This window comes from Scyliorhinus torazame, chromosome 14 (assembly GCF_047496885.1).
Source record: "Scyliorhinus torazame isolate Kashiwa2021f chromosome 14, sScyTor2.1, whole genome shotgun sequence".
Classification (NCBI taxonomy): Eukaryota; Metazoa; Chordata; class Chondrichthyes; order Carcharhiniformes; family Scyliorhinidae; genus Scyliorhinus; species Scyliorhinus torazame.
The window spans coordinates 179,873,158-179,889,245 of NC_092720.1; the positions used below are offsets into that span (position 1 = coordinate 179,873,158).

At 44.5% G+C, this 16,088-nt stretch overlaps 1 protein-coding gene across 7 annotated transcripts in view; it reads left to right on the top strand.

The window, feature by feature from the left end:
* Positions 1-16,088, top strand: part of LOC140390254 (collagen alpha-1(V) chain-like) — a 409,209-nt gene that overhangs the window by 120,109 nt on the left and 273,012 nt on the right. For all 7 annotated transcript variants that reach the window (XM_072475252.1, XM_072475254.1, XM_072475255.1 and 4 more), the window contains one exon: positions 4,013-4,066. In XM_072475252.1, coding sequence (XP_072331353.1) covers positions 4,013-4,066 — 54 coding nt within the window. The remainder of the gene's footprint in view (positions 1-4,012; positions 4,067-16,088) is intronic.

A 16,088-nucleotide genomic window follows, 5' to 3' on the forward strand; every position in this document is an offset into this window, starting at 1 on the left:
GGTCTGTACACGTTGTCTCCTGCTCTGTGTACACATTGTCTCTTGGTCTGTACACGTTGTCTCCTGTGCTGTGTACACATTGTCTCTTGGTCTGTACACATTGTCTCCTGCTCTGTGTACACATTGTCTCCTGCCCTGTGTACACATTGTATCCTAGTCAGTATATATGTTGTCCCCTAGTCTGTGTACATGTTGTCTCCTGCGCTGTGCCCATGTCTCCTGGGCTGTGTACATGTTTTCTCCTGCTCTGTGTACACATTGTATCCTAGTCTCTGCACACATAGCCTCGTGGCCTTTATATATGTTGTCTCCTGCTGTGTGTACCTATTTTCTCCTGGTCTGTGCACATGTTATCTTCAGGTCTCTGTACAGGTTATCTCCTGGTCTCTGTACATGTTGTCCTATGGCCTGTGTACATGTTATATCCTGGTCTCTGTACACATTGTCTCTTGACCTGTGTATGTGGTGTCTCCTGGTCTCTGTACACATTGTCCTATGGCCTGTGTACATGTTATCCTATGGTCTGTGTACATGCTGTATCCTGGTCTCTGCAGACGCTGCCTCATGAGCTGTATATTGTTGTTGTTTCCTGGTCTCTGTACATGTTATCCCTTGGCCTGTGTACAGGTTGTCCTATGGCCTGCGTACATGCTGTCCTATGGCCTGTGTACATGTTGTATCTTAGTCTCTGCAGACATTCTCTCTTACCTGTGTACATGTTGTTTTCTGGTCTCTGTACACGTCTCTTGGCCTGTGTACGTGTCCTATGGCCTGTGTACGTGTTGTCCTATAACCTGTGTACATGTTGTATCCTGGTCTCTACCCATTGCCTCTTGGCCAGTGTACATGTTGTCTCCTGGTCTGTGTGCACGTTGTCTCTTGGCCAGTGTACATGTTGTTTCTTAGCCAGTGTACATGTTGTCTCTTGGCCAGTGTACATGTTGTCTCTTAGCCAATGTACATGTTGTCTCTTGGCCTGTGTACATGTTGTCTCTTGGCCTGTGTACATGTTGTCTCTTGGCCTGTGTACATGTTGTCTCTTGGCCAGTGTACATGTTGTCTCTTGGCCAGTGTACATGTTGTCTCTTGGCCAGTGTGCATGTTGTCTCTTGGCCAGTGTACATGTTGTCTCTTAGCCAGTGTACATGTTGTCTCTTAGCCACTGTACATGTTGTCTCTTGGCCTGTGTACATGTTGTCTCTTGGCCAGTGTACATGTTGTCTCTTGGCCTGTGTACATGTTGTCTCTTGGCCAGTGTACATGTTGTCTCTTGGCCAGTGTACATGTTGTCTCTTGGCCTGTGTACATGTTGTCTCTTGGCCTGTGTACATGTTGTCTCTTGGCCTGTGTACATGTTGTCTCTTGGCCAGTGTACATGTTGTCTCTTGGCCAGTGTACATGTTGTCTCTTGCTCTGTGTACATGTTGTCCTATGGTCTCTGTACATGTTGTATCCTGGTCTCTGTACATGTTGTCTCTTGACCTGTGGAAATGGTATCTCCTGGTCTCTGTACACGCTTGTCTCTTGGCCTGAGTACACATTGTCTCCTGGCCTGTGTACATTGTCTCGAGGCCTGTGTACATGTTCTCTCCTGGTCTGTGTACACATTGTCTCCTGATGCCTTTGCACATGTCGTTTCCTGGTCTGTGTACACAATTTCTCACGGTCTGTGTTCATGTTGGCCGATGGCATGTGGAGATGTTTTCTCCTTCTCCGTGTACATGTTTTTTCCTGCTCCGTGTACATGTTTTCTCCTGCTTTGTGTACACATTGTATCCTAGTCTCTGCACACATTGTCTCTTGGCCTGTGTATATGTTGTCTCCTGGTCTGTGTACACATTGTCTCCTGGTCTCTACTGAATCCATTTTTTTCAGCTGCTCAAAGTGTGTCTCCTGTTCCTCCCCAAGGTATCAACCTCCCATACACTGTAGTCATCTCCTTGTGTTTTGTCATGACTCATCTGCTGCTATTTCCTCATTAGTTTTTGACTCTTGCAAATTCAGCCTCTCTGCAGCACTTGCTGGCGCCTGTCGATGGCGATGTCACGTCATGAGCCGCAAACGATGCTGTCAACTCCGGCTGTGATTCCATATCCTTTTGCGGCGATGTCAATTCCTGCAACAGTGATGTAATTCCCTGCTGCTGTGATGTCATTTCCTGTCATGGTGATGCCATCTCCTGCTGCGGTGATGTCATTTCCTTCTGCGATGACATCATTTCCTACTGTGGCGATGTCATATCCTTCTGTGGTGATGCCATCTCCCGCTGCCCTGATGCCATCTCCCATTTTGTCACGCATTTGCTCAGTTCCTATTCACCCGTGAATCCAGTTCCTGGCTGCTAATTTCGCCTTTTCGCTGATGTAACATCCAGCCCTCCAATGCGTTGCATTAATCAGAGCGATGTCTCTCACTCAGCGATTCCCATTGTTCACTTCTATCAATCTGCCTGATAGCATCAGCTTGGCGATGCCAGCTGCTTGTGAATGTAATGTCTGATTGTGCACGATGCCACGTTCCATTGGAAGCTGGGCGCCATCACGAGTTTAAGCGATGCAGCCCATTTGCTTCCTGTTCCGCAACATCAGCTGGTGTTCAGTGCTGTGACTCCATTCTCGACTTAGGTCATTTTAAAGAATCATTGAATCACCACAGTGCAGAAGGAGGCCATTCAGCCCATTGAGTCTGCACCAACACTCGGAAAGAGCTCCCTACCCAGGCCCAATCCCCGCCCTAAAGCCACAACCCCCATCTAACCTTTCAGACAGATTAAGGGGCAATTTAGCATGGCCAATCCACCGAACCTGCACATCTTTGGACTGTGGGAGGAAACCGGAGCACCCGGAGGAAACCCACGCAGACATAGGGAGAACATGCAAACTCCACATAGAAAGTCACCTGAGGTCAGAATTGAATTCTGGTCCCTGGCATGGTCCTCCGTGGATCCAGGTCCTCAGTGGTGCCCCCTTTGGTGATGGTGCCACTTGCAGCTCTCACTCTTAAGGTCTCCCCTTGCAGGGAACTACTGATATCCAGCCACGATTCGGTTCCGGGGTAAAGTGCGGACGGTAGGAGGGGTACTGGGGAGGGAGGATGGGGGAGCAGCAGACATTGTTGATTGGGCAGGTAAGTTATTCATGTGTAAGAGAACAAAACGGAGAGGAACCCCGCTCCCACCACCGCCCCCCCCACCACCAGATGAGGAGACAGAAGAAGACAAAAGGGTCATTCGGTACGCATCCGAATGATTCCTGGCATATTCCACAGTCAATCATGGAATCTTAGAATTTATAGTGCAGAAGGAGACCATTCGGCCCATCGAGTCTGCACCGGCCCTTACAAAGAGCACCCGACAGAAGCCCAAGTATCTACCCTATCCTCGTAACCCAGTAACCCCCACTTAACATTTTTTGGACACTAAAGGCAATTTAACATGGCCAACCGACCTAACCCGCACATCTTTGGACTGTGGGAGGAAACCGGAGCACCCGGAGGAAACCCACGCAGATACGGGGCGAACGTGCAGACTCCGCACAACAGTGACCCAGCTGGGAATTGAACCTGGGTCCCTGGAGCTGTGAAGCAACTGTGCTAACCACTATGCTACAGTGCTGCCCATCAGTATGCTACCATGCTGCTCATACTATGCAACCATGTTGCCCAATCCCCAACCATTACCAGTCTGAAATCCTCCTGCACCTGAATCGTCAGTCTTGACCAAATGCCAGCCCACGCCCGCCTTGGCTCCCTGCAGTCCCATTCACTTCTGATGTGATAACTTCAAGACAGGAAAATCAGGAGCTATTTACCCAGGCCCAGGGCCAACCTGGAAGTACAGTATGTGCATTCCCCACCCCTACCCCTTCCCCCAAAAGCCCACAGGACGCATGTCCCTGGAGAGTGGGTCAGAGGTCACCCACTGTCAGATCTTTCATCTCCCCACCAGGAGGTGTGGCACTTGAGGTGGAAATCCACTGTCTTTCTTTTGTGAACGAGCCTTTTGTCCTTTCAGGTGGCCTTGAGCGGAATGAAAGGAGACAAAGGGGAACCAGCTGTTGTCGAACCTGTGAGTATCTCACACTCTCTCATGTTATTTACCGGGTTTTCCCTCACACTCCCGTATCTGACACTCTCTCTATATATTTACTGGGTTTCCCTCACACTCCTGTATCTGACTCTCTATATATTTACCGGGTTTCCCTCACACTCCTGTATCTGACACTCTCTCTATATATTTACTGGGTTTCCCTCACACTCCTGTATCTGACACTCTCTCTATATATTTACTGGGTTTCCCTCACACTCCTGTATCTGACACTCTCTCTATATATTTACTGGGTTTCCCCTCACACTCCTGTATCTGACACTCTCTCTATATATTTACCGGGTTTCCCCTCACACTCCTGTATCTGACACTCTCTCTATATATTTACCGGGTTTCCCCTCACACTCCTGTATCTGACACTCTCTCTATATATTTACTGGGTTTTCCCTCACACTCCTGTATCTGACACTCTCTCATGTTATTGACCGGGTTTCCCCTCACACTCCTGTATCTGACTCTCTCTCTATTTATTCACCGTGTTTCCCCTCACACTCCTGTATCTGACACTCTCTCTATATATTTACCGGGTTTCCCCTCACACTCCTGTATCTGACACTCTCTCTATATATTTACCGGGTTTCCCCTCACACTCCTGTATCTGACACTCTCTCATGTTATTGACCGGGTTTCCCCTCACACTCCTGTATCTGACTCTCTCTCTATATATTTACCGGGTTTCTCCTCACACTCCTGTATCTGACTCTCTCTCTATATATTTACCGGGTTTCTCCTCACACACCTGTGTCTGACACTCTCTCTATATATTTACCGGTTTACCCTCACACACCTGTATCTGACACTCTCTCTATATATTTACCGGGATTCCCCTCACACTCCTGTATCTGACACTCTCTCTATATATTTACTGGGTTTTCCCTCACACTCCTGTATCTGACACTCTCTCATGTTATTGACCGGGTTTCCCCTCACACTCCTGTATCTGACTCTCTCTCTATTTATTCACCGTGTTTCCCCTCACACTCCTGTATCTGACACTCTCTCTATATATTTACTGGGTTTCCCTCACACTCCTGTATCTGACACTCTCTCTATATATTTACTGGGTTTCCCTCACACTCCTGTATCTGACACTCTCTCTATATTTTACTGGGTTTCCCCTCACACTCGTGTATCTGACACTCTCTCTATTTATTTACTGGGTTTCCCCTCACACTCCTGTATCTGACAGTCTCTCTATATATTTACCGGGTTTCCCCTCACACTCCTGTATCTGACTCTCTCTCTATTTATTCACCGGGTTTCCCCTCACACTCCTGTATCTGGCAGTCTCTCTATATATTTACTGGGTTTTCCCTCACACTCCTGTATCTGACACTCTCTCTATATATTTACTGGGTTTCCCTCACACTCCTGTATCTGACACTCTCTCTATTTATTAACTGGGTTTCCTTCACACTCCTGTATCTGACACACTCTCTAGATATGTACTGGGTTTACCCACATACTCCTGTATCTGACACTCTCTCTATATATTTACTGGGTTTCCCTCACACTCCTGTATCTGACACTCTCTCTATTTATTTACTGGGTTTCTCTCACACTGCTGTATCTGACACTCTAGATATTTACTGGGTTTCCCTCACACTCCTGTATCTGACACTCTCTCTATATATTTACTGGGTTTCCCTCACACTCCTGTGTCTGACACTCTCTCTATATATTCACTGGGTTTCTCCTCACACTCCTGTATCTGACAGTCTCTATATATTTACCACATTTCCCCTCACACTCCTGTATCTGACACTCTCTATATATTTACCGTGTTTCCACTCACACTCCTTTATCTGACACTCTCTATATATTTACTGGGTTTCCCCTCACACTCCTGTATCTGACACTCTCTCTATATATTTACCGGGTTTCTCCTCACACTCCTGTATCTGACACTCTCTCTATATATTCACTGGGTTTCCCCTCACACTCCTGTATCTGACTCTCTCTCTATATATTTACCGGGTTTCCCTCACACTCCTGTACCTGACACTCTCTCTATATATTTACCACGTTTCCCCTCACACTCCTGTATCTGACACTCTCTCTACATATTTACCACGTTTCCCCTCACACTCCTGTATCTGACACTCTCTCTATATATTTACCACGTTTCCCCTCACACTCCTGTATCTGACACTCTCGATATATTTACTGGGTTTCCCTCACACTCCTGTATCTGACACTCTCTATATATTTACTTGGTTTCCCCTCACACTACTGTATCTGACACTCTCTCTATATATTTACTGGGTTTCCCCTCACACTCCTGTATCTGACACTCTCTCTATATATTTACTGGTTTTCTCCTCACACTCCTGTATCTGACACTCTATATATTTACTGGTTTTCCCTCACACACCTGTATCTGACACTCTCTCTATATATTTACTGGGTTTCCCCTCACACTCCTGTATCTGACTCTCCATCCATATATTTACTGGGTTTTCCCTCACGCTCCTGTATCTGACTCTCTCTCCATATATTTACTGGGTTTTGCCTCACACTCCTGTATCTGACTCTCTCTATATATTTACTGATTTTCCCCTCACAGTCCTGTATCTGACTCTCTATATATTTACCGTGTTTCCCTCACACTCCTGTATCTGACACCCTCTCTATATATTTACTGGGTTTCTCCTCACACTCCTGTATCTGACACTCTCTCTATATATTTACTGGGTTTTCCCTCACACTCCTGTGTCTGACATTCTCTCTATATATTTACTGGGTTCCCCTCACACTCCTGTGTCTGACACTCTCTCTATATATTTACCGGGTTTCCCTCACACTCGTGTATCTGACACTCTCTCTATATATTTACTGGGTTTTCCCCAAACTCCTGTGTCTGACACTCTCTCTATATATTTACCGGGTTTCCCTCACACTCTTGTGTCTGACACTCTCTCTATATATTTACTGGGTTTCCCTCACACTCCTGTGTCTGAGACTCTCTCTATATATTTACTGGGTTCACCTCACACTCCTGTGTCTGACACTCTCTCTATATATTTACCGGTTTTCCCTCACACTCCTGTATCTGACACTTTCTCTATATATTTACTGGGTTTCCCCTCACACTCCTGTATCTGACTCTCTCTCTATATATTTTCTGGGTTTCCCTCACACTCCTGTATCTGACACTCTCTCTATATATTTACCGGGTATCCCTCACACTCCTGTATCTGACGCACTCTGTATATATTTACTGGGTTTTCCCTCACTCTCCTGTATCTGACACTCTCTCTATATATTTACTGGGTTTCCCCTCACACTCCTGTATCTGACGCTCTCTCTCTATATTTACCGCGTTTCCCCTCACACTGCTGTATCTGACACTCTCTCTATATATTTACTGGGTTTCCCCTCACACTCCTGTATCTGACACTCTCTCTATATATTTACCGGGTTCCCCTCACTCTACAGTATCTGACTCTCTCGATATATTTACTGGGTTTCCCCTCACACTCCTGTATCTGACGCTCTCTCTCTATATTTACCGCGTTTCCCCTCACACTGCTGTATCTGACACTCTCTCTATATATTTACTGGGTTTCTCCTCGCACTCCTGTATCTGACACTCTCTATATATATTTAATAGGTTTGCCCTCACAGTCCTGTATCTGACTCTCTCTATATATTTACTGGGTTCCCCCTCACACTATTGTATCTGACACTCTCTCTATATATTTACTACGTTTCCCCTCACACTCCTGTATCTGACACTCTCTCTATATATTTACCGTGTTTCGCCTCACACTCCTGTATCTGACACTCTCTCTATATATTTACTGGTTTTCCCCTCACACTCCTGTATCTGACACTCTATATATTTACTGGTTTTCCCTTACACACCTGTATCTGACACTCTCTCTATATATTTACTGGGTTTCCCCTCACACTCCTGTATCTGACTCTCTATCCATATATTTACTGGGTTTTCCCTCACGCTCCTGTATCTGACTCTCTCTCCATATATTTACTGGGTTTTGCATCACACTCCTGTATCTGACTCTCTCTATATATTTACTGATTTTCCCCTCACAGTCCTGTATCTGACTCTCTATATATTTACCGTGTTTCCCTCACACTCCTGTATCTGACACCCTCTCTATATATTTACTGGGTTTCTCCTCACACTCCTGTATCTGACACTCTCTCTATATATTTACTGGTTTTCCCTCACACTCCTGTATCTGACACTCTCTCTATATATTTACTGGGTTCCCCTCACACTCCTGTGTCTGACACTCTCTCTATATATTTACCGTGTTTCCCTCACACTCGTGTATCTGACACTCTCTCTATATATTTACTGGGTTTTCCCTCAAACTCCTGTGTCTGACACTCTCTCTGTATATTTACCGGGTTTCCCTCACACTCCTGTGTCTGACACTCTCTCTATATATTTACTGGGTTTCCCTCACACTCCTGTGTCTGAGACTCTCTCTATATATTTACTGGGTTTTCCCTCACACTCCTGTGTCTGACATTCTCTCTATTTATTTACCGGGTTTCCCTCACACTCCTGTATCTGACTCTCTCTATATATTTACTGGGTTCCCCCTCACACTATTGTATCTGACACTCTCTCTATATATTTACTACGTTTCCCCTCACACTCCTGTATCTGACACTCTCTCTATATATTTACCGTGTTTCGCCTCACACTCCTGTATCTGACACTCTCTATATATTTACCGGGTTTCTCCTCACACTCCTGTATCTGACTCTCTCTCTATATATTTACCGGGTTTCTCCTCACACACCTGTATCTGACTCTCTCTCTATATATATTTACTGGGTTTCCCTCACACTCCTGTATCTGACACTCTCTATTTATTTACCGGGTTTCCCCTCACACTCCTGTGTCTGAATCTCTCTCTATATATTTACCGGGTTTCCCTCACACTCCTGTATCTGACACTCTATATATTTACTGGGTTTACCCTCACACTCCTGTATCTGGCAGTCTCTCTATATATTTACCGTGTTTCCCCTCGCACTCCTGTATCTGACACTCTCTCTACATATTTACTGGGTTTCCCCTCACACTCCTGTATCTGACACTCTCTCTATATATTTACTGGGTTTCCCCTCGCACTCCTGTATCTGACACTCTCTCTATATATTTACTGGGTTTTCCCTCACTCCTGTATCTGACTCTCTCTCCATATATTTACTGGGTTTTGCCTCACACTCCTATGTCTGACATTCTCTCTCTATATTTACTGGTTTTCCCCTCCCACTCCTGTATCTGACTCTCTATATATTTACCGGGTTTCCCTCACACTCGTGTATTTGAGACTCTCTCAAATACTTACTGGGTTTCCCCTCACACTCCCGTACCTGACACTCTCTCTATATATTTACGGTGTTTCCCCTCACACTCCTGTATCTGACACTCTCTCTATATATTTCCCGGGTTTTCCCTCACTCTCCTGTATCTGGCTCTCTCTCTTTATATTTACTGGGTTTCCCTCAAACTCCTGTATCTGACTCTCTCTCTATTTATTTACTGAGTTTCCCCTCACACTCCTGTATCTGACACTCACTCTATATATTTACCGGGTTTCCCCTCACACTCCTGTATCTGACACTCTCTCTATTTATTTACTGGGTTTTCCCTCACACTCCTGTATCAGACTCTCTCTCTTTATATTTACTGGATTTCCCACACACTCCTGTGTCTGACACACTCTCTATATATTTACCGGGTTTCCCTCACACTCCTGTATCTGACACTCTCTCTATATATTTACTGGGTTTTCCCTCACACTCCTGTATCTGACACTCTCTCTATATATTTACCGGGTTTCCCTCACACTCCTGTATCTGACACTCTCTCTATATATTTACTGGGTTTCCCTCACACTCCTGTATCTGACACTGTCTCTATATATTTACTGGGTTTCCCCTCACACTCCTGTATCTGACTCTCTATATATTTACCGGGTTTCCCTCACACACCTGTATCTGACACTCTCTCTATATATTTACTGGGTTTCCCCTCACACTCCTGTATCTGACACTCTCTCTATATTTTTACTGGGTTTCCCCTCACACTCCTGTATCTGACACTCTCTATACATTTACTGGGTTTCCCTCACACTCCTGTATCTGACACTCTCTATATATTTGCTGGGTTTCCCTCACACTCCTGTATCTGACTCTCTCTATATATTTCCTGGGTTTTCCCTCACTCTCCTGTATCTGACCCTCTCTCTATATATTTACTGGGTTTCCCCTCGCACTCCTGTATCTGACACTGTCTCTATATATTTGCTGGGTTTCCCTCGCACACCTGTATCTGACACTCTCTCTATATATTTACTGGGTTTCCCCTCACACTCCTGCATCTGACACTCTCTCTATATACTTACTGGGTTTTCCCTCACACTCCTGTGTCTGACACTCTCTCTATATATTTACCGGGTTTCCCTCACACTCCAGTATCTGGCACTCTCTCTATATATTTACTGGCTTTCCCTCAAACTCCCGTATCTGACACTCTCTCTATATATTTACCGGGTTTCCCTCACACTCCAGTATCTGGCACTCTCTCTATATATTTACTGGCTTTCCCTCAAACTCCCGTATCTGACACTCTCTCTATATATTTACCGGGTTTCCCTCACACTCCCGTATCTGACACTCTCTCTATATATTTACCGGGTTTCCCTCACTCTCCTGTATCTGACACTCTATATATTTACTGGGTTTCCCCTCACACTCCTGTATCTGACGCTCTCTCTCTATATTTACCGCGTTTCCCCTCACACTCCTGTATCTGACACTCTCTCTATATATTTACTGGGTTTCCCCTCACACTCCTGTATCTGACACTCTCTCTATATATTTACCGGGTTCCCCTCACACTACAGTATCTGACTCTCTCGATATATTTACTGGGTTTCCCCTCACACTATTGTATCTGACACTCTCTCTATATATTTACTACGTTTCCCCTCACACTCCTGTATCTGACACTCTCTCTATATATTTACCGTGTTTCGCCTCACACTCCTGTATCTGACACTCTCTATATATTTACCGGGTTTCTCCTCACACTCCTGTATCTGACTCTCTCTCTATATATTTACCGTGTTTCGCCTCACACTCCTGTATCTGACACTCTCTCTATATATTTACTGGGTTTTCCCTCACACTCCTGTATCTGACACTCTCTCTATATATTTACCGGGTTTCTCCTCACACACCTGTATCTGACTCTCTCTCTATATATATTTACTGGGTTTCCCTCACACTCCTGTATCTGACACTCTCTCTACATATTTACTGGGTTTCCCCTCACACACCTGTATCTGACACTCTATATATTTACTGGGTTTACCCTCACACTCCTGTATCTGACACTCTCTCTATATATTTACCACGTTTCCCCTCACACTCCTGTATCTGACACTCTCTATATATTTACTGGGTTTCCCCTCACACTCCTGTATCTGACACTCTCTCTATATATTTTCTGGGTTTCCCTCACACTCCTGTATCTGACACTCTCTCTATATATTTACTGGTTTTTCCCTCACGCTCGTGTATCTGACACGCTCTCTATATATTACTGGGTTTTCCTCACACTCCTATGTCTGACATTCTCTCTATATATTTACTGCTTTTCCCCTCACACTCCTGTATCTGACTCTCTATATATTTACCGGGTTACCCTCACACTCCTGTATCTGACACTTTCTCTATATATTTACTGGGTTTCCCCTCACACTCCTGTATCTGACTCTCTCTCTATATATTTTCTGGGTTTCCCTCACACTCCTGTATCTGACACTCTCTCTATATATTTACCGGGTATCCCTCACACTGCTGTATCTGACACACTCTGTATATATTTACTGGGTTTTCCCTCACTCTCCTGTATCTGACACACTCTCTATATATTTACTGGGTTTCCCCTCACACTCCTGTATCGGACGCTCTCTCTCTATATTTACCGCGTTTCCCCTCACACTCCTGTATCTGACACTCTCTCTATATATTTACTGGGTTTCCCCTCACACTCATGTATCTGACACTCTCTCTATATATTTACCGGGTTCCCCTCACACTACAGTATCTGACTCTCTCGATATATTTACTGGGTTTCCCCTCACACTATTGTATCTGACACTCTCTCTATATATTTACTACGTTTCCCCTCACACTCCTGTATCTGACACTCTCTCTATATATTTACCGTGTTTCGCCTCACACTCCTGTATCTGACACTCTCTATATATTTACCGGGTTTCTCCTCACACTCCTGTATCTGACTCTCTCCCTATATATTTACCGTGTTTCGTCTCACACTCCTGTATCTGACACTCTCTCTATATATTTACTGGGTTTTCCCTCACACTCCTGTATCTGACACTCCCTCTATATATTTACCGGGTTTCTCCTCACACACCTGTATCTGACTCTCTCTCTATATATATTTACTGGGTTTCCCTCACACTCCTGTATCTGACACTCTCTCTACATATTTACTGGGTTTCCCCTCACACTCCTGTATCTGACACTCTATATATTTACTGGTTTTACCCTCACACTCCTGTATCTGACACTGTCTCTATATATTTACCACGTTTCCCCTCACACTCCTGTATCTGACACTCTCTATATATTTACCGTGTTTCCCCTCACACTCCTGTATCTGACACTCTATATATTTACTGGGTTTACCCTCACACTCCTGTATCTGGCAGTCTCTCTATATATTTACCGTGTTTCCCCTCACACTCCTGTATCTGACACTCTCTCTACATATTTACTGGGTTTCCCCTCACACTCCTGTATCTGACACTCTCTCTATATATTTACTGGGTTTCCCCTCACACTCCTGTATCTGACATTCTCTCTAAATATTTACTGGGTTTCCCCTCACAATCCTGTATCTGACACTCTCTATACATTTACTGGGTTTCCCTCACACTCCTGTATCTGACACTCTCTCTATATATTTTCTGGGTTTCCCTCACACTCCTGTATCTGACACTCTCTCTATATATTTACTGGGTTTCCCCTCACACTCCTGTATCTGACACTCTCTCTATATATTTACTGGGTTTCCCCTCACACTCCTGTATCTGACACTCTCTCTATATATTTACTGGGTTTCCCCTCACACTCCTGTATCTGACACTCTCTCTGTATATTTACTAGGTTTCCCCTCACAATCCTGTATCTGACACTCTCTATACATTTACTGGGTTTCCCTCACACTCCTGTATCTGACACTCTCTCTATATATTTACTGGGTTTCCCTCACACTCCTGTATCTGACACTCTCTATATATTTACTGGGTTTCCCCTCGCACTCCTGTATCTGACACTCTCTCTACTCATTTACTGGGTTTCCCTCACACTCCTGTATCTGACACTCTCTTTCTATTTACTGGGTTTCCCTCAAACTCCTGTATCTGACACTCTCTCTATATATTTACTGGGTTTTCCCTCACACTCCTGAATCTGCCCCTCTCTCCATATATTTACTGGGTTTTCCCTCACACTCCTGTATCTGACACTCTCTCTATATATTTACTGGGTTTCCCTCACACTCCTGTATCTGACACTCTCTATATATTTACTACGTTTCCCCTCACACTCGTGTATCTGACACTCTCTTTATATATTTACTACGTTTCCCCTCACACTCCTGTATCTGACAGTCTCTATATATTTACTACGTTTCCCCTCACACTCGTGTATCTGACACTCTCTCTATATATTTACTACGTTTACCCTCACACTCCTGTATCTGACACTCTCTCCAAATATTTACCACGTTTCCCCTCACACTCCTGTATCTGACACTCTCTATATATATTTACCACGTTTCCCCTCACATTCCTGTATCTGACACTCTCTCTATATATTTACCACGTTTCCCCTCACATTCCTGTATCTGACACTCTCTATATATTTACTGTGTTTCCCCTCACACTCCTGTATCTGACACTCTCTATATATTTACCGGGTTTCTCCTCATACTCCTGTGTCTGACACTCTCTCTATATATTTACTGGGTTTCCCTCACATTCCTGTATCTGACACTCTCTCTATATATTTACCACGTTTCCCCTCACACTCCTGTATCTGACACTCTCTATATATTTACTGTGTTTCCCCTCACACTCCTGTATCTGACACTCTCTATATATTTACCGGGTTTCTCCTCACACTCCTGTGTCTGACACTCTCTCTATATATTCACTGGGTTTCCCCTCACACTCCTGTATCTGACTCTCTCTCTCTATATTTACCGGGTTTCCCCTCACACTCCTGTATCTGACACTCTCTCTATATATTTACTGGGTTTCCCCTCACACTCCTGTATCTGACACTCTCTCTATATATTTACTGGGTTTCCCTCACATTCCTGTATCTGACACTCTCTCTATATATTTACCACGTTTCCCCTCACATTCCTGTATCTGACACTCTCTCTATATATTTACCACGTTTCCCCTCACACTCCTGTATCTGACACTCTCTATATATTTACTGTGTTTCCCCTCACACTCCTGTATCTGACACTCTCTATATATTTACCGGGTTTCTCCTCACACTCCTGTGTCTGACACTCTCTCTTTATATTTACTGGATTTCCCACACACTCCTGTGTCTGACACACTCTCTATATATTTACCGGGTTTCCCTCACACTCCTGTATCTGACACTCTCTCTATATATTTACTGGGTTTTCCCTCACACTCCTGTATCTGACACTCTCTCTATATATTTACCGGGTTTCCCTCACACTCCTGTATCTGACACTCTCTCTATATATTTACTGGGTTTCCCTCACACTCCTGTATCTGACACTGTCTCTATATATTTACTGGGTTTCCCCTCACACTCCTGTATCTGACTCTCTATATATTTACCGGGTTTCCCTCACACACCTGTATCTGACACTCTCTCTATATATTTACTGGGTTTCCCCTCACTCCTGTATCTGACACTCTCTATATATTTGCTGGGTTTCCCTCACACTCCTGTATCTGACTCTCTCTATATATTTCCTGGGTTTTCCCTCACTCTCCTGTATCTGACCCTCTCTCTATATATTTACTGGGTTTCCCCTCGCACTCCTGTATCTGACACTGTCTCTATATATTTGCTGGGTTTCCCTCGCACACCTGTATCTGACACTCTCTCTATATATTTACTGGGTTTCCCCTCACACTCCTGCATCTGACACTCTCTCTATATACTTACTGGGTTTTCCCTCACACTCCTGTGTCTGACACTCTATCGATATATTTACTGGCTTTCCCTCACACTCCCGTATCTGACACTCTCTCTATATATTTACCGGGTTTCCCTCACACTCCAGTATCTGGCACTCTCTCTATATATTTACTGGCTTTCCCTCAAACTCCCGTATCTGACACTCTCTCTATATATTTACCGGGTTTCCCTCACACTCCCGTATCTGACACTCTCTCTATATATTTACCGGGTTTCCCTCACTCTCCTGTATCTGACACTCTATATATTTACTGGGTTTCCCCTCACACTCCTGTATCTGACGCTCTCTCTCTATATTTACCGCGTTTCCCCTCACACTCCTGTATCTGACACTCTCTCTATATATTTACTGGGTTTCCCCTCACACTCCTGTATCTGACACTCTCTCTATATATTTACCGGGTTCCCCTCACACTACAGTATCTGACTCTCTCGATATATTTACTGGGTTTCCCCTCACACTATTGTATCTGACACTCTCTCTATATATTTAATACGTTTCCCCTCACACTCCTGTATCTGACACTCTCTCTATATATTTACCGTGTTTCGCCTCACACTCCTGTATCTGACACTCTCTATATATTTACCGGGTTTCTCCTCACACTCCTGTATCTGACTCTCTCTCTATATATTTACCGTGTTTCGCCTCACACTCCTGTATCTGACACTCTCTCTATATATTTACCGGGTTTCTCCT